The sequence below is a fragment of the Pleurodeles waltl genome, chromosome 4_2 (genome assembly GCF_031143425.1).
Source record: "Pleurodeles waltl isolate 20211129_DDA chromosome 4_2, aPleWal1.hap1.20221129, whole genome shotgun sequence".
Taxonomy (NCBI): domain Eukaryota; kingdom Metazoa; phylum Chordata; class Amphibia; order Caudata; family Salamandridae; genus Pleurodeles; species Pleurodeles waltl.
In genome coordinates this window covers 618994651-619013446 of record NC_090443.1, presented here as the reverse complement: position 1 = coordinate 619013446, position 18796 = coordinate 618994651, and the positions used below count along the sequence as shown (strand labels likewise).

General features: G+C 43.0%; 1 protein-coding gene across 5 annotated transcripts in view; it reads left to right on the top strand.

The window, feature by feature from the left end:
- COL11A1 (collagen type XI alpha 1 chain) overlaps positions 1-18796 on the top strand; it is a 360373-nt gene that overhangs the window by 148079 nt on the left and 193498 nt on the right. For all 5 annotated transcript variants that reach the window (XM_069232190.1, XM_069232193.1, XM_069232189.1 and 2 more), the window contains 3 exons: positions 6386-6439; positions 17639-17692; positions 17814-17858. In XM_069232190.1, coding sequence (XP_069088291.1) covers positions 6386-6439; positions 17639-17692; positions 17814-17858 — 153 coding nt within the window. The remainder of the gene's footprint in view (positions 1-6385; positions 6440-17638; positions 17693-17813; positions 17859-18796) is intronic.

Here is an 18796-nt window from a genome sequence, read left to right as displayed (position 1 = left end):
GTTTGCCTTCCTGGCAGACATTGCTTTAGTGGTCCTGCTGGTGCATGTCTCCATTGGTCACTGGTGGTAGTGGGCAGGGATGGCGATCCAGACAAAAGGGTTGATCTCTGCCTAGAAGAAGTGTGATCTGCTTGGGAAAGTTTTCCAGGATCAGTACACCCATGTACAGGCTGATTTTCTTCGTGTGGTGCATCCATGTACTGACCAGTCTCCTTCTGGTGGTGCGGTTACACACAAACCTGTCTTTTTCTGGGTAACAAAAGCATATACAGGCCAATTTACTTTTGGGCAATATGGCAATGAACAGGCCGATTCTGGGTCTGATCACAGGCAATACCTAGGTTTGACTATCTCAAGGCAAGTCATTGCAACTCTCACCAAGAATCACTTCTGGAGATACTGTAGGTCCACAGGCACTGGAACATGTAGATCGCTTTATAGGAGTCCTCCTCTTCAGGACCTGCTCTACCTCACTACCTCTGGATAATTACTCATCCCACAGGTTTGGCAAGGTACCTACGTGTCTCAGCAGGCATTCTGAGATAGTTATGCACCTCTTCCAGTAATGGTTCAATCACAAGTGATGCCCCAGCAACTCTGGGAAACTGGCTGTCAGATAGACAACATATCTGGGTTAACATCAGCCCTCAGAGTGCTCTGCAGATCACTCCCTTCTTTGGACATAGAGGATGTGGAACTGGAACACCAAGGGGCATAATTAAGAAAAGTGGCTCTGCACACAGTGCATTGCCACTTTTTTGCGCCCTTTACCACCCCCCTACCACCACCATGTGTGCGCCGTATTAAAAAATACAATGCACCATGGCACTGGGTAGAGGGCAATAGTGTCATTTTTAATGACGCTATTAATGTACCTTGCAGGAGTAGTGCCACACTTTAATGTTACTTCTGCAGAGTACATAGCAGCCCATTGTAAACAATGGTGTTCCCCCTTGTAACGCCTGCTCTGAGCTGGCGTTAAAAGTGCAGAAAAAACTGACGCAAGGAAATATCTTGGATTTCCTTGCACCATTGTTTTAGCCTCCCTAACGGGGTAACACCCCCTTCGCATACATTATGCCTGACACAGGCATAATGTAGCGCAGAGGGTTAAAGTAGTGGCACAATGCATGGATATGGCACAGGGATTTTGGCCTTGTTAGGCCACATTAGCGTAAAAAGAATGACGTTTATGTTGCACAAGGAGGTGCTAAGGGCTCCTAAGTATGCTTTCAAATGAAGCAGTGAGGTTGCACTTGTATACAACAAAAGCAGACTGAATATGTATACACACTGCCTGCAGTTTCAGAACCAGCATAGTGTGGCTCTTCTATCACGTATCCTTTACAGGCTGTCTTCCAGATAGAGTCTTTGTGTAGGGTAATGCTTCTCACAGCAGGTTTGTCTCCAGCCAGGAGCACACAAAACAAAGGAACAAAAAGGTGTGGTGTTTCAGCACCTGACTGACATCAGTCACTTGGAAGTGTAATCAGAGAAAGAAAAAAGTCTGGGCCCCAACTAAAGGATCTCTTCTACCTTGCACTACAGAATCTGCAGTTCCACCCTTCACCCCTTGACATCCACCAAATGGCAGTTCGTTAAGACAAATCAGCAGCTCCTTGCCCAGAAAAAGGCCTAATCAAATTCCTGACAGAGTCATGCCAATTCTTCCCTTACTTCATTGTTTAAGTGTCTTCCCTTCATCTTCAGGAATGTCAGCAAGAAACTTCTACCAGTTAGGAAAACAATCTCATCTCCACCTTGTGCAAAAGGCCAATCCAGGGGTATCCAAAAGGGATCTTACAGGCCTCCATTTCTCTGGCTTATTCACATCCACCATGCCAGTGCTACCCATCCTAAATTCACAAACATATACAATCTAGAAATGGGATGTTAATTCTAGATTTTGGGTATGTCCATAGACGTGGTACTTTACATGAATGAGCCGGTAGAACTTCACTCTAGTTAGACAGATAAAAAGGTCTGGTCACCACTATGACTTCACAAAACTCTGTGCACAACTTCCACCACTCAGTGTGCTAAAAACACTACAGGGACAGTAGTCCACTATTTGTCAATGAGGGGATGGTTGTTGCAATGTAAAAATTGAGAGCGGTAGAGAAGAGGGAAACAGAGATTGTTACTCACCCTCCTCATATTCAGTGTCACAATCAAGAGGGAGTCAACATCATGTATTACTAGCATGGGCCCATTGGAAAGTCCTTTTTCTTAAAGGAACTCTCGTTCATTGAAAGTTATCCAGTGACATGCTTCATCATCGAGTTCCTCCATTACGGCCAGTTCCTGACTTTGCGATGGACCTGTAGCAACATCAGTGATTATAAATTGCAGGCATAGGCTCTCTCTCTAAAACTAAGAAACATACACTATCCACAGCCCATCAGGAAGGCAAATCCCTAATCTGAAATACCTACAATATAGTCACTTTTTCATAAAAAAGTGCTTCCTTACGAGGAAAGAGGTTGCAGCATGTCTGACCCTTGGAGGGTGGGGAAGAACTTGGTGTTAAAGCATGTCACTGGATAACGTTCAGTGAGAATTCTTTTAAGAAAAAAATATTTCCTCAATACCCAGTGGGCCCACTGGGTGGCTTTAGGGAGTTGATGACTCACCACTGTTTGCAAATAGCTGAGACAGAATGTGTATGAAGCTAGAACCTTTTCTTCCAACAATATCTGGCAAGGCTTCACAGTAACTGAACATGAAAATACATAGACTAGAATCGCTCTTAGAATCTTTTATAATCTCCCTAGAAATACATTTCCCTAGTTAGGATATGTGAGTCTGGAGTGTGGACATTGTTCGATTAAAAGATATTCTGACTGATTTATAGAAAACAATAGCCACATGTTGTTTTAAATAAACGCTAGAACTGGAAGCCACCTTGAAACTGTACTTAGGATGTACTCTGGTTTAACTAGATTGTTTTCAGGTAGAGTACATGTGACTAAATATAAAAGGGTTTTAACTATCTCAAAACCTTAGATTTTGTAAATCACATGGTTTGTTATAAATGTTCTAAGAGCAATTAGCAATTCAGAAAATAATTTCTGAATCTTTAAATGAACTTAAGAAACCAAATCAATAGTTGGAATGGGCATATTTAGATTTCCCTTCCAAAAAACAATTTCTTACGGTATGCATTAATGGTTGCAAAACATTCATATTTTACCAACAACTCAAAGGAGGTGGTAAGCATTTTGCAAACGAGAAGCGGTCCCAAAGGGACCTCTTCCCTTTTGCGAATGTTGAAAAAATCATTTTTACTGCTTACTCCTAATAACTGCTTGTGAAACTTTTTTTTTAAATGCATCACATTTCACTTTAGAGAAAACGAGCAGCATTTTAAAAATGATTGCTCTACTTAGACATGGTGGATTGCTGACCCGAATCGGTTACTATCTCTGTGATGGCAATACATTAATATTAATTAGGTTGTTCGATCTACGACTCACTACAATACACTTCAGTATTTTGTGAACCGACCTATTTGTACATAGCACGGTTTGCAAAATATCAATCATTTGGTAAAATTTGGTTCATAATTTGCAACAACGTTTACCGAATACATTGTAAATGTATCTGGTCCATGCTTTTTTCATTACAGAAACCTGCTCATTTTCAGTAGCTGGAGGTGGATAAAGGTTGTCCTTGAAAGAAATAGCTGCAGCCACTAAGTAGAGTATTAACATAGCATAATAACGCTGCAGCATTTGTCGTGCGAAAAATACAAAATAACTTTAAAATGAAAAGTTATGGGAAAGGAAATAAAACATAGATTTATTGGATACAAAAGTTAAGTAAACATTTTGAAAGTTAGAGTAGTAGGATACAGCTTCCTACGTGCTTTACAATAATTGTGCTGAGATTTTGTCATAGAAACCCTGCTATTGCATTATCCTAATTAACAAATGTTACTGACTCCTTCTCAATGAGAAGTTCTGGAGAGCCAAATCTCTGATATTTGTGGTTTCAGAGAACTGAAGCACAAGATATCATAATTTGAAAGGTACTTCCATTCTTAAGGTGGTGGTTGCTCTCACTGTACTTGTGCTATAAAAGCACACTTCTTGGAGGGCAAACAAAAAGCAGCAATTGTTGAGCACTCCTAGTGGAGCCCTGCTAGTGACTCATTTTGCCTACTGCATTTCGCTCATTGCTCCATCTGAATATTTTCCAGAAAGACTCTTTAGAAAGTAATTAAATGACGAATTCCAACTTCAGATAGAATGCCCCATGTGATGAACTGTTGCTCCATACGTGTTGTGGCTTGTTGTGATTTACTTGCTCCATACATACGAGGTAATAAGAACTGCAGGTATAGCCCTGGTTGTCAAAGAAGTCTTTGAATGCTTGGTAAGGGGTATAGTTACTAAAATGTTACGGCGTCTTTGTGTCACAAAAGTGACGCAAACTGATGCAAAGTCTTTCTTTACCTATTTACTTTCCAGTGCAAAACTTGATTTGTCCTGGAAAGTACCCTAAAATTAACACAAAACAGTGTGAAGCACTGCTTTGCATTGCTTAGCACCAAGGGGGCATTACGTGGGTGGTACATGGTCATTCCCATGCAACCACCAATGCCTTTTGACGCTAAACCCTATCTATTAACATTAGTAGGCAGGGGTTAGTGTAAAAAGTTAACACTTCTGAAAAGCAGACGTTACAAGGAGAAATGTGCAGTACACATACAAGGTAACACATTATATTTTGTACTGGAAGGGTACACTTTCAGTGCAAAACCTGTGCTAGACTGACGCACACACCCTAGCACTATGGCACTAAGGTGTGTGCATGGCACTCAGCAGCTAAAACCAGCACCGGTGCTAGGGAGAGGGTAGGAGAGACATATTTCTGTAAATATGGCACTTTCCAGTGCTCTTCTTCTCATGCAGCACAGCATTTTTTGCTGCTGTGTGACAATTAAGTAAACCTGGGCCTAAGTCCTTTTTTATCCAGATAGTCTTTTTTCAAGGGTCTTTCCTCCGTTAGATGTAGGACTTTATACACTGCTAAGAAATGGCACTCAGACCTTACCACTCAAACTCCATACCTCCATTCCAAGTCTTAAGTATTTCTATTCCGCACACCAACTATGTATCAATTATTCCCAGAAGTCTAGGATGTTTAAATGTGAAGTGATAGGAATGAATACTGTACATGCTTTGGGTGACAATATTGGAATTTAATGTGAAATATATAAGGTAGAGTTCCCTGCAGAACGGGAGCCCCTCTTTATTGATGACACAATCTCTTAGAGCTTAATTAATACCAAGTTATGTATATGTTTCTCTAAATGAATAGTCTCCCCATTTTATTACCAACAGAGCTATTTGCATGTGAAGTTTCCCCATTTCAGTGCCAATAGAGCTAATGGTTAATATTTTCCTGTAGAAAACAAATATTATTACAGGGTCACATTTAGATGTTGGTGGGTAACAAAGCTAAGCATGCCCACCATTGCTAAAGAAGTTTTCCCTAGAATTACTCCTACATGTATGGTGGGCACTACTTCAGGGAAAAATAATCCCTGGCTGAAAATCTGCCATCTGTTGTCACATTTGTGATTTCAGAAAACATATTGTGGACTCTCACAACTAATGTCCACATGTGTTCATTTTCTGCAGTCATGTGAGTGATATTTCTATTTCTTCAAATGTTCTGTCCGCCATAAGGAGTTTCAGTAACAGAACCAACAGTCCTTCTCTTTACCTACCTGCACAATTTCTATGAACCAGTGGAGTGAACAGATGTATGGACATCTGTCTTTGGCAGGAGCATTTTATGCCCCCCCCTGCCAAAAAGCAGGGAACTGAGCTTGGATGCACCTATAGCCAAAGCCACAAGAAATTCTTCATGTCATTCCCTCACCTGGAAAACAACGGGTGTGGAACAACCTACCCACATTGATTTAGGTGGAGCAAACTTCCATGAAGTAATTTAATTTGCCTCACTCAGAATCTTGGCCATAGAAGATACCATGCGCCGCATTTAAGAAAAGTCACACTGCATCCAATGCAATGCCACTTTTCTTGCACCCATCTGCCACCCCCCAATGCCGCCATGTGTGAGTCGTATTTAAGATACAGCGTACCATGGCGGTAGTTAGAATAGGGTCAACATTTTTGATGCTACTGTGACACTTTGCTACACTAGCGTCAACAATGTTTTGAGAATAGTATCTTACATGTGGGTCATCATGCGAAATACATATTTTACCTTCCAGTCTACACGTTAGTTTTTTTTGTTTCAGCGAGATGCTAGTAATGACAACCCTTGCTTTGATGTTGATAACGAGGGAAATCATCCAATTTTGTTTGCTTGTCAGCAAGTTGCATTTAAATATGTCTTTCTTGCTTTACAGGGTGACAGGGGGTTCGATGGCCTTCCTGGCCTACCTGGTGATAAAGGTCATAGGGTAAGATCCAAAACGATGTCTTCATATGCTTATTTTAGATGTCTTATTAACATATTGCTGTCAGTGGCTTGTACGTTGGCTCCTCTGACTTACAGAAAGGAGGAATGCTTTGGAAATGAATACTTTAGTCAATGTGAGAAATGTAATTTGATGTTTGGTAACTGACAGTTTGTTGCTGGGCTCAATAGGCTGTGAAGGACGCACCTTGTGGGCTTGTGATGTTGCTGCAGTACTATGCTTTTGAAAGGAGGAGGACTGCCCAATAACTCGGCTCTCTTGTATTAAATCAGAACGTACTGTTTCAAGAAATTGCAAATGTAAAATGAGCTGTAAAATGTAAAACATTGGCGCTTAAGTGTTATCTATAATAAAGGCTTTTGCAAATCCTAGCTCAGTAAACTTTAGGAAATGCTGTAGACCATCGAAAAGCAGAGATCTTGCAGAACGTTTGAACTGCTTTAAGACGCTCATCCATTCTCACTGTTCTGCCTGTGTGGTATTGCACTGAGGAAAACATGGCACTCACTGATCTCGCACCTCCTAAATGTGTTTACAAAATCCAAATTGTAGAAGACATATTCTCCTGTTTTGTGAAATATAATGAATGTGGTTATGAAGGTGAATCAATCTTTACCAAGGCTCGTACATAAGCAGCAATAAAAGTGTAAAATGTATTCGCTTAATTCTACTTTGCACATTCAGGAAAAAAGCTAAAAATAAAGGTGTGCTGTTTTGAAAGTTAGAAATGTGTGTGATTGGGCCACATAACGTTTAAAATCACTAGTGCACAGCTTAAGCGCCTCAGAAAAAAACGATGAAAACATCTGGTTAGCTGCTGCACCACTCTCCAAGATCATTTGCAGACAATGGCAGTAACATTGGAGATACTGGTAGACACTGTTGAACCGGTTCTTAAAAGTATAAAAATTCCACTTTTTGACACTTAACGGGATTTTACCTATGTTTAGTGTACAGACGATTTGGACAAATTAAGCAATGCATGGCAAACATGCGCAGCCATACAACTCCTGAGGTTCATTCATGGGGAGCGCATGTGTGCATGATTGCTTTTTCCAGTCGTAGGCCTGATTTATGATTAGGAAAAATCTCAGTGAATCAGCACATTGTTAGTTTCCTGAAACCGCACGATGACACGAAGAACGTCTGAGTGCGACTAAGAGAGGGAGACAGCTTACACGTTTTCTCACTTCCCAGCGCAGTGAGTGTGCAGTAAGATTTCATCACCAGGCTTTCTGCCAACAAACCTAGATGCAAAAGGCTGCTTGTCTTATCAAAGCAGGCCTGTGTTGTTATGGCTCATAAATATACATGTGTCTGTAAACTCTTGGCATGCGCTGCCATTACAAAAGTAAATATACGGATGTTAATGTGTAGCTCATTATGTATGGTGCTTAAGCTGCAGCAAAGACCGATTTGATACAAACCCAAGCATGAGCATGAAGCAGATGGTACAAAACATGGAGATGGTTCAATTTAGGTTTTGCTACCATCTTATCATGTGCTTTATGAAAATATTATTTCAATTCGAATTGAGAACACCATAGTGTTCAAACATGACAGTGTGTCTGGCTGGCTCTTGCAGCCACATATTTTGTGGCAGGCAACCAAAGAAAACCCTTGGGTTTCTGGTTTTGAGCACGCTGTGCTCTGGCTTCTTGAAGACCGGGTAGGACTTTGACAACAAATAGGCCTGGGCACCAAACTAAATGTGTCCCTCTTTGGCAAGCCAGATATCTAAAAAAAAGTGGCCCACATTTACTGATAGCTGACCCTCTCACCATCCTTCATCTATTGTCAATGCATGCCTGCAGGTATTCTGTACCTGAAAGTTGTACAGCCCTCCATTGCTTTGTAGTTGTATACCGTATCAGGAGCTACATTTGACCCTGGCACATCCCTCATTATGTTATCTGATGGTTTTTTTTACTCTATATTTTATGCTACCTTTTATTTGTATAGTCTTTATTGTCATATCAATATACAATAACAATTGAATAGAGCATACCAGTTACATATTATAACCTCCAATCCCTACCACCCACTCCCCGCTCTCTACCATAGCAAGTTACAATCATTTATGGAGCAAAAAGGAAATCGTGTGAGGACAATCAAAACAGCCTGTGCTCATCCATCTGGATCCTCAACTTATCAGCTGGCTGCACAAACTCATGCACACCCGATGTGTCTGCATTAATCAGTGATTTAGGGATCCTAATATTCTGCCCCCTAACATATCAACATTGACTTGACCAACATGGACAACTTATTTAGGGAGATCTGGCATCCGAGGGCTCAAGTAAGTCCACAAGTATAGCGGCCCATGCCTGCAAATCGTCTGCCAATTTATTATCCCTTCTACATGTACACATACACTCTCTTCCACCACTGCCCATTCTGCCATGTCCCACACGAACTCTCACCCTCAAGGAGGGATCCCAAAAAGCCGGTGAATAGCCACCCTGCTCTTGGCAAGGACAAACCCCAACACCAGGAACTTCCTGCTCTGGCCCTTCTCCTTATGGACTGGAAGTAAACCTAAAAGGCATTGTTTGTGATCCCTCAGGACCACCCAACCTCTTGCCATGTTCAACTGATCTACCACTGTCTGCTAAAAGGCATCAAGTGCCTGGCACCCCCATAAGATGTGTAGGAAGTCTGCCTGTCCAACCAGGCACTGGGACAGGTAGTAGTGTGTAGCGTCACTGGAGTTAAATATACTTGGTAGTTGACATTATAATGAATCAGCTCATACCTTGCATTTGCTGTGGTGATCTGTACCGCTGCATTCAGAGTTTCACATTCATTTTCCATGAGTTTTTATCCCAGTGCTTCCTGAAACCTTCCCGATACCTGCAGTGCGCTCTGTGGACATCATCGCAAAGTGCCTTGTACATAAAAGAGATTAATCTGCATCCTCCCCTCATGTTAAGCAGCGTGATTAGTGTACCAGACTACTTACGGACACCTGGGACTGTGGGCTATACTCCGCAAGCAGTAACTGCTGTTTTGTCAAATTGTAGAAATTACTCTCAGCCAAGATTGAATGTCTCCACCACATCCTGGAGCATTATAAATATGTAATTTAGATATAGATCACACAGGTTAATACAACCTTACACCTGACACCTATCTATTGCTCCATGTGTGTTATTTGGAGGAAGGGCCTCAAGGTCCATATGTCTGATGCATAAGGGGTGGGCCGGAGCACTCAACGAGCCACTCATTTCCAAGCCTTACACATCTGCCGTATCACACTGGGGACTGATTTAGGGACTCTTGCCCCCAACATCAGTAGTTCAGGAAAGGGGGATTGCAAAAGGTCCCATGGAGTAACCCTTTTTCTTTCCAGTTTTCCCCCTCATTGAGCCAATGCACTGCGTGTAGGAGCTGTGGGGTGAGGTAACAGAGCTCTAGATTGGGCAATTCCAGCTCCCCTCGGTTCCAGGGCCTTTTTAAAGTTGCCAGACTTATTCTTTTTCTCCCACCCAAAGTAGTTTGACAATGATCTAGTCCAGTTCGAGAAAAGATTTCTTGGGGATATCAAACAATGCACCCTGAAAAATGTATCAACATTGGGATAGTACAATCATTTTCACGAGCACCACCTTAACCATTAAGGATAAGTGGAGCGTGTTCTAAAATATGACTGACAGCCTAATACCTTTCAGGACCCTTCCAATATTTAAAGATTCAAACGTCCCAGCCTCTCTTGCAAGCTGTATGCCAAGATATCCCATCCTAGCAGTTTCTCAGGGGGGGCCTAGTTGCGGGAGCAGATGTTGTTGTGTCTTTCCTAGAACACCCTCCTGAAACAGTTTCAATTTGGCAGGATTGACATGGAGTCCTGAGACCTCTCCAAACTCTTCAAGGGTCACCAGGAAAATAGGGATGGAATACTCTGGATGTCACAAATAAACCAATGCATCATCTGCCTACAAAGAGACCACATTTGTGGTCCTCCCTATTTTCACTCCCCAACCGCGCACCACTAAGAACAACTGATTCCCCAACGGTTCCATAGCCAGCGCAAAGTTATAGAGGTGACAATGGAAACCCTGTCTAGTCTAACATTGAAGGGGAAATTGATGAGGCACAATCGTGCCAATACAGACCTTTGATATGGGGTCCCTATAGAGCAGCTGCCCCAATTTCATAAATGCCTCTCCCACTCTGACTTTGCGCAGGATTTGCCATAGATAGTCCCACGAAAGAAAGTGAAATGCCTGCTCAATATCAAGCAGGACTAGTGCATAGTGGTTATCTCAGACTTTGGGTGCGTGCAGTACCAGAGACAACCTTCTTAAGTTACACATAGTATTACTGTAGGGGATAAAGCCACATTGGTCTACATGTACCAGGGTGGGCATGTGTCCAAGTAGCTTGTTTGCCAGAAGCTTGCAGAGTATATTCGCATCCACATTGCGCATGGAGAGGGCAATACGTGGAGTCCTCCTTGACATCCCTATTAGGCTTGGATATCATGACGGTAAGCATCTCCCTCATCGGATACAGCACTTTTCCACTCTGAAAGGCTTCATGATACAACACTTGAAAGCGATCCGCTTGAGTAGACCTTTCTTTGATAAAACTTCAACTGGTAAGCCATCTTTCCCTGGGGCTTCAGAGACTTTAATTGCACAGATCTCTGTCACTATTTCTTCCTTAGTGAGGGGCACATCTAACTGTGTTCTGCCTTACTTGGTCAGACAAGCCATTGGTAGATCTGCCAAGTACTCTGTCCCACTAGCCTGAGAAGCATTGCTCAGTTGCGCAAACACTCTCTGCAGGTGTTCCATGAAAACATCTGGAATGCCCTGGTGGGATCTCACCTCCCACCCTGGGAGTCCTGCATCATCACCACAGGGTCTTCTGGATTTTAGTAGGGAGTAGTACGGCCAACATCCTACCAGCCCTATCACCTTCTACATAAAGCCGCAGCCTGTTACTGGGATGCACAAATGTATCTAGCCTGTCCAACATTACCATCAGTTTCCTCTTTAGTATTCTTCCATTCCCCCAGCTTTTGGGGATTTACAGTCAGCTCATTCTCCAGCACCCCCAGCCTTTTCTCATGCACATCTACCATGTTCCATGCATGTAAGCTGCATTTTCACACCATATGTCACCTTCATACATTCCCCTAGGAACCAGCTTCATGGCGTCCTACGTCGTAGCCCGAGTGCCAGCGCTCTCTCAGTTTTGCTCAAAGTAGTGATCCAAAACCTCAAAAACAGTTTGAGCGAATGTGCCTCTTCCTCTAAAGTGGGACCCTCAGGACACTCCTACTGGTCTGATAGGAGAACAGCAGAGTGGAATGATCAGATATATATCATGCCAGATAGGAGACAGAAACTCCATCTTGAGCTAGGGTGTCAGACATCAAGCAATAGTCTAACTGGCTGTACATCCCAGTCACTGGTGTGTAGCAGGAGTATGTTTGCCTCAGTAGATTGCACTCTCTCCAGACATCCCAGAGACCAAGCCCCTGCATAACCTCACAAAGCACCCCAGTCAATACTGGCTTCATACCTGTTCTAGGGGGATCACAATCAAGCAAACCATTTAACACACAAATAAAGTCCTCAGCTACAATCACTTCCCAGGTGTGTGTCCCCACTCACCCAAATTACATAGGGAACCAACTGACTCCACTGCAGGGCTCCAGTAATGGGATATGGCCTTGATATGTCCTGTGAGCCACCCGACCCCACACCTGAGAGTTCAAGTAGCACTTAGCACCTGCAGGGGGGGCCCTTCTGGTGACATACAGCAATAGCTACCTAGGCAACTCAATCTCCAATGAAGTCCTCAAGTTCATAATGGGGGTGCAAGATCCAATCCAAGGCTTCCCCCACCTCACAGTCAAGGTCCCCAAATCGCCACCACAGATCTTAACAAATAATAGTCCAGGGGCAGGAAAGCTGAGCCCATTGAAATAAATGTAGGGGAGACTGGTATTCCCAGAAGTCAGAGAGTGCAGTGTTTCCTCACAGTCAATGGCTCAGGTGGCTCCGGGCCTGGAGCCTGCCCGGCCACATAATCAGTTTGAAGGCACTATGATGCACTGAGGCCCAACAGGTGTAGTCCGTCCTCTCGCACCGTCCAGGGAGAAGGCACAGCAGGCCATGCAGTAGGTCCAGACAATGAGGCCCGGTGGGTCACTCCCACCCTCCCCAGAATATGCACCAGATAACAGTGGCCCCCCAGGCGGGTCCCATTCCATCCCTCTGCCACTCCCCACTGAAGGCAGCATGATCAGGGAGTGTCTCCACTCATCCCTAGGAGTGCCTCTGCAGCACAAGCAACAAGGACGGCCAAAGACGGTGGTCCTGTGCTCCTCCTTGGTAGTCCATGCCTCAGGGGGGTTATAAGCTGCCCCCTTCACCGAAAGTATCAGGCACACTCCAGGGGGGAGAGTAATGTGTTTGGGGGATTTGTAATGTCAAAAGCCACAGAATGATGCAAAAAATTTCGGTGTTCGGCGGAAACCCAGTACAAACACGTCTAGGCAGCCATCTTACTTGGCACTGTCTCATGTTATGTTATGTTATGCTATGTTATATGTATGTGCATAGCACCCTATCTCCCTTGGGGGTATCTTGGCACTGTGCAGGTGTGAAGTATTAGCCCCGGCAATGGAGGGAAGGCTTACTTGAAGAGCCAGGTCTTCAACTTTAGCTGGAATTTAAGAGAAGAGGAGGTTCTAATGTCTAGTAGAAGTTTGTTCCATTCTTTATGAGCAATGTAAGAAAAGGCTCGAACTCCGGATCTGTATTTATGAATATGTGGGATGTGTGTTAGTAAGAGGCTAGCTGAGAGTAGGTGGCTGGAAGGCTGGTGAAAGTGAAGGTTGTTATTCAGGTAGGCTGGACTGGTGATGTGTAGTGTTTTATATGTGTGGGTAAGGAGTTTGAATTGTATGCACTTTTTCATTTGAGCCAGAGGAGCTCCTTCAAGTGTAGTGTGATATGAGACTAGCATGGGAGGTTGAAGCTCCATACTTCTTTGCTACATTTTCTCAGCAGCTGCAGGCCTGGCCTGCAGTGGTTTGTTTTCTGAGTTGCGGGATGTTGATTTTAAAGTTGACATGGGTGTGGGCGGTACAGGTAATGGTGTTGGTTTGTTGGTTATGATGTCATTGAATGAGGAAAAAGGGGGCCAGAATGTGTCAAGCAGCATGGGTAGGGTCATATAAGTGCTGGGTGAGCTCAAGAGTTTTAAGGAGGGTGACTGAGTTGCGACTGGTGAAGTCATCTAAAGAAAATGTTAGGTATCCTAGGAGGATGAAGGCACTGGAGTCAATGAATAGTGGAGCAATGAATTCTGTGATTTTGCTGGTGAAGTTGATGGAGAGTCCTGGGGGTCGTTAGACTAGGGTTCTTCATAGGGGGAAACCGGAGATGATTTGTAGTTTAAAGTTGAGGTCTCCATGTAGTTGGTTTTGGTGTTCACATCAGCAGTACAGATGACAGTGTACCTGAAGATGATGGCACTTCCTCCTTGAGTTGACGGTCTTCTCTGATGATCTTATAACCAGCGGGAATGGTGGTGGCGATATCTGGGGAAAAAGCTTTTTTTCTATGAGTCAGAGGAGTCCCGGGTTAGAGTCATCAAGCAGGTTCCAGATCTCTGTGGCATGTTTGCTGAATGAGCGGGTGTTGAGTAGCATGCATGAGAGAGAGAAGTGGGGTGTAGGTGGAGGTTGGTTTGAGTGTGTCTATCACATGGAGTTCTAAGTGTTTTTAGTTGAGGGTGAAGGGTTCAGTTTTACTGTTTTCATCTTTGATATTCAAAAACACAATTTCACAAATATAATTGGTATTGGCAAAGCCAACAACTCTGGGCTTGTCAATCATGCAATGGATTTGTATTTATGTATTTGAAAACATATGCAATAGTTAAGATACAAATTGAGAAAAGATTTCAAAAAATTATAAACATATTAAAATAATGGAGTGTCCAGCAGCCAAGCTATACCAGCCCTGGCACTAATGTGCTCTCCTTGTCAGTTCTCCATGTGCAAGTGATCAGGTAAAATGCTGTCACTCAGTCTGCAAGACAATCGGTGGGTGAAGTGCGATGATCTACTGCCCATTCTGCGAAGTTTGCATCATTTGCTTTAGCATAAAAGTGCAAACTTTTTGTAGGATTATGTGACGTTATTCAAAATGTATGTGGAATCATAAGAAATGCAAATCAGCCAATAAGTACTATGTTTTAGAGCTAGAATTACATCCTTGTGTAAATATTTGATGCAAGGCTGAATTTTGAGCTAAAAATAGTGCAAAAAGTGTAAAAAGCACAATTGCTATGAACAACAATCACTCGTGTTAGGCTTGCTTGCATTGTTTAAACACACAGTGGCGTCATTACATTACATGTCGCAATAGCATCATTTCAGGAATTTCGCTTTACAAGTACAATGCGAAATTCCTAAAATTACACAAATTACGCAGGTGTAATTTAAATTTCACCTAGGCCTAATGCTGTAGTGAGCAGAAGCAAAATAGAATGACACTTCAACAGGCTAATCAATGAAGAAGCCTGACCAAAAACCCCTGCATGGATGTATGGATACATGTATTTTCATTCTGAATGTTTAGAAAAATATGGAGCTGGCGAGACAGCTCCCCCTTCTTTAGGCAGGACCTGAAATAGAGGAATCACATCTAAAACCAAATGAGGAATGTACTTCTTATCCTATACTGAAAACACTTGTAGAGCAGATAGCTAAAAATGGCATACATCGCAGATTCTAATTGTACTGAAAGGAAAAGTTGAAAAGCAAAGGTTTTTTGTTAAGACAATTCTAACAAGGGGCCTGCAAAATATAATAATAGATTGAGGGGCATATTTATGAGAAGTTTGCATCATGCACAAACCAAACATCATGGGCCATGCATGACGCAAATCTCTAAGTCATATTTTTGAAGCCATGGAAAGCCACTTTGCATGGCTTTGAGAGGCTCTCAAAATATGGAGTAATGCAAATCAGTGTAAATCACTTTGTTGCATTACTCTGTGCAAGGAACGCATTTTATGGGCTTTGCAAGGGTGTTCCACAAAACTCCCATGGTTTTTCATGCATTTCCAGATTTACCAAGCCTGATAAACATGGGAATGTGCCAAAAAGATATGACTCCCCAAGAGAGATGTAATAAGGAGGAATATCTTTACTTCTCCTTGTTACTTCCTCTTGCTATGTGTTCTGATGAAAGTAGCCATCCGTTCCCAGGAGCACTCTGACTTCTTTCTGAGTGGTAGGGGGATTCATTTTCAAAATTGCAAAGATTTTTTTTCTAGCAACACCTTCCTTTAACTTTTCTCAATGTGGTGACTTAGGTACAGAACCTCTCTCTTACAATCCTGCGATTTTGTTTAGGGAAACTGTATGTCCATTTTCTCCTAAGTGATTCGGGAGAGCAATAGTACCTCTCCTACAGTGATCTTGAGTGTTTGATGCCACAAAGAGGTTATCAATATACTGAACTAAGACTGAATGATAGGGCATTTTAAGTGACTCCACATTCTTTTTCAAGATCCGTGAGAAATCATAAATCTGGGAATGTGTCAAAAGCCTATGCTTCCCTAGGGTTGTCGTATAGGAAGAGCAACAGGGACAAATACAATTATTTCTCCCCGTTTTTTTACTCTATGTGTGCTGCATTATGCAGTACACATTAAAGGAGGAAATCGCCACCATTGATTGTTTTTGCGCAGGAACTGCACACATAAAAGGAGGAAATTGCCTCCATTGATTTTTTCTGTGCAGGAAGGTGTCCCTTACTGCACAAAAACAATCATCATCCCCACAACACAGACACCCTTGCACCATGGTGCAAGGGTGCCTGCCTTAGCACATGGCAGCCATTTGTGCCCCAATGCAGGGGAAGAATACAGAAGTGTGCCATAACTTGTAGATATGGTGTATTTCTGCCCTTTCCCGGTGGTGCAGGGCAGCACAGCAAGACACTTGGGGCCTCTTTTACAAGAACCTGACGCATCAGCTGTGCTGCATCAGATTTTTTGAGCTGTCGTACGACCCCTAACAAGGTTATGGAATTTCTGTATTTACGATGCAGAGCTCCATGGCTCATGTTTTCACAGATGTGTCAGAAATTCTGACGCATCTGTGGTGCTAAACTCAAGCATTGCTGGACTAGCATAAAATAAATTATGCTAGTCCAGCAATGCCAGGAGGCCCCATTGAGAAAAGCCCTGTCTCCTTTTTCCACCTACTCTGAGCAGACGGTAAAATTCTGATGCAGTGAAGACGCAGAATGATGCAGTGAAATGTAAATGTCACTGAGTCAGTTCGGCATGGCTTTTCCCACGGGAACGCCTACCTTGCCTACATTATACCTGGTGCAGGTATAATGTGATGCTGGATTTTACAAACTGGTGCATTGGGCCCAGTAAGTCAGTTTGCAAATGTTGAGCAGTGTAGAGCAGTGGTTCCCAACCTTTTGACTTCTGTGGACCCCCACTTTAACATTGATGGAACCCAGGGACCCCCATTGAATCATCATCGGAATCCAGGGACCCCCGTCTTTGTCATTACTGGAAGCTGGGGACTTAATTTGTCAATATTTGTTCATATTTGTTAATTTTCTAGGCTCTCGCGGACCCCCTGAGAAGGCTTTGCGGACCCCCAGGGGTCCCCGGACCACAGGTTGGGAACCACTGGTGGCGCAAAGGCCTTGTCAATGAGACCCTTGCTGCATATCTTGCACCATTGGGCTTGCAAATATGCCCTTGGGTCTGCTATTTTTTTTCCCCGACCTTGTAATTCCTAAGGGGCCTTTAACAAAAGCTACCGGACCCATTAAAATTAAAAAGAAACGTGTTATCGAGGCATATGTGCTTACCTGGACACTTTGTCAATAAATGAATACTAACTCACATATTGTACTGCCCAATTATAGAAACCATAGCCAAGAGTATGAACACTTTGATTTGAACATCAAATAAAAGAAATAAGCTGAAAATGAATGTAGTTGGCACATGAAGCTTACGTTTGTTATTAATCATCGTGAACGAGCCCAGGTCTGCTTGATTGTTTTCCTAGCACAGACTTGTACTCGATCTCTCTGTCTCTTGAGCTCACCGTCTGCCGCCCCTGCCTGTGAAACGAGCTCTCCGCCTGATTTTAAAACCACACTTTTGTTTTTCGTGCAGGGAGAAGTAGGCCCATCTGGTCCCCCTGGCTCTCCGGGTGAAGACGGAGGAAGAGTATGTTAACAATTACTTTTCGACTTCTTAGCTTCTGTTTTGGTGTATAAATGTGCTTTGCTTCGGAGAAACTCACGGTTTTATTAGAGATGCTTTCTTTCCTTCTTGCTTTGCTTAACAGGGAGAAGACGGGGAAGTTGGGCCAAGAGGTCTTCCCGGCGAGCCTGTAAGTATAACTTATTTGTTCACAGCCGGCTACATGCAAATGTTACCTTCAGTTAGTCTGGGGCTGGGAAATAGATCACAGTCTAATGATGTGTTTGCCACTGAAAACACTGCCTATTAGTCACAATTCCATTCAAGGTGGCTTCCAACTTCGAAGTTCAACTGAAATGTTTTTGTGATTTTTCCATTTTAATTTGTTGTCAACAAATGAGGATTAGGATTGTTTTATGCCACATTCTGATAAAAACGTTTTAGAGCAAATTTGAGCTGCTTTTCGTCAAGTCATGGAGTGACTTGCCTGAGGTCGCACATATGATCAGTTGCACTAAGAACCCGTGCAGTAGATAAATCACATTTCATGTCACTAATGGCAAGAGGCATGCCATTCCCTCCCGACTTTTTTTTCCAGGAATGTGAAACCTCTGTAACGTGAGCGCAGAGCACTGAACCTGCAAACAGAGATTTTTTTGAAGGGCGTAAACGCGTGACAGAAAATAAATCTCTTGCCTACCCTGCGAGCCTAAAACTCCATCGAATGCCTTTTGGTGGTGGTTTATAGCTCGCAACACAGGCCTCGTGGCTAGAGACTCACAATAATATATGTGCTTTCATACATCAAGACACATCTCTCAGCTGTGAATAAAAGAGGGAGCATTTAGAACATTCCAGACTCGTTTTATTTATTTTCTACGGTTCCTGTCATGCTGTAGGAGAGGATGCATGCAGTAAACTGTCGTTTTGGCAACATAGCCCACCTGTTTAAGCTATTTCATTGCCTTGCTGCGCTTTTATTAAGTTCTCGATCGTAAAAGAGAACGTTTGTGGCGGGATTTGAAAGAAACGCCATATTGACATGTACACAGCCGTGACGAGACGAGATTACTCGTTAGCCTTACACTGAAAAAAACACTCATCCCCTCTCCATACATAATGAAAAGC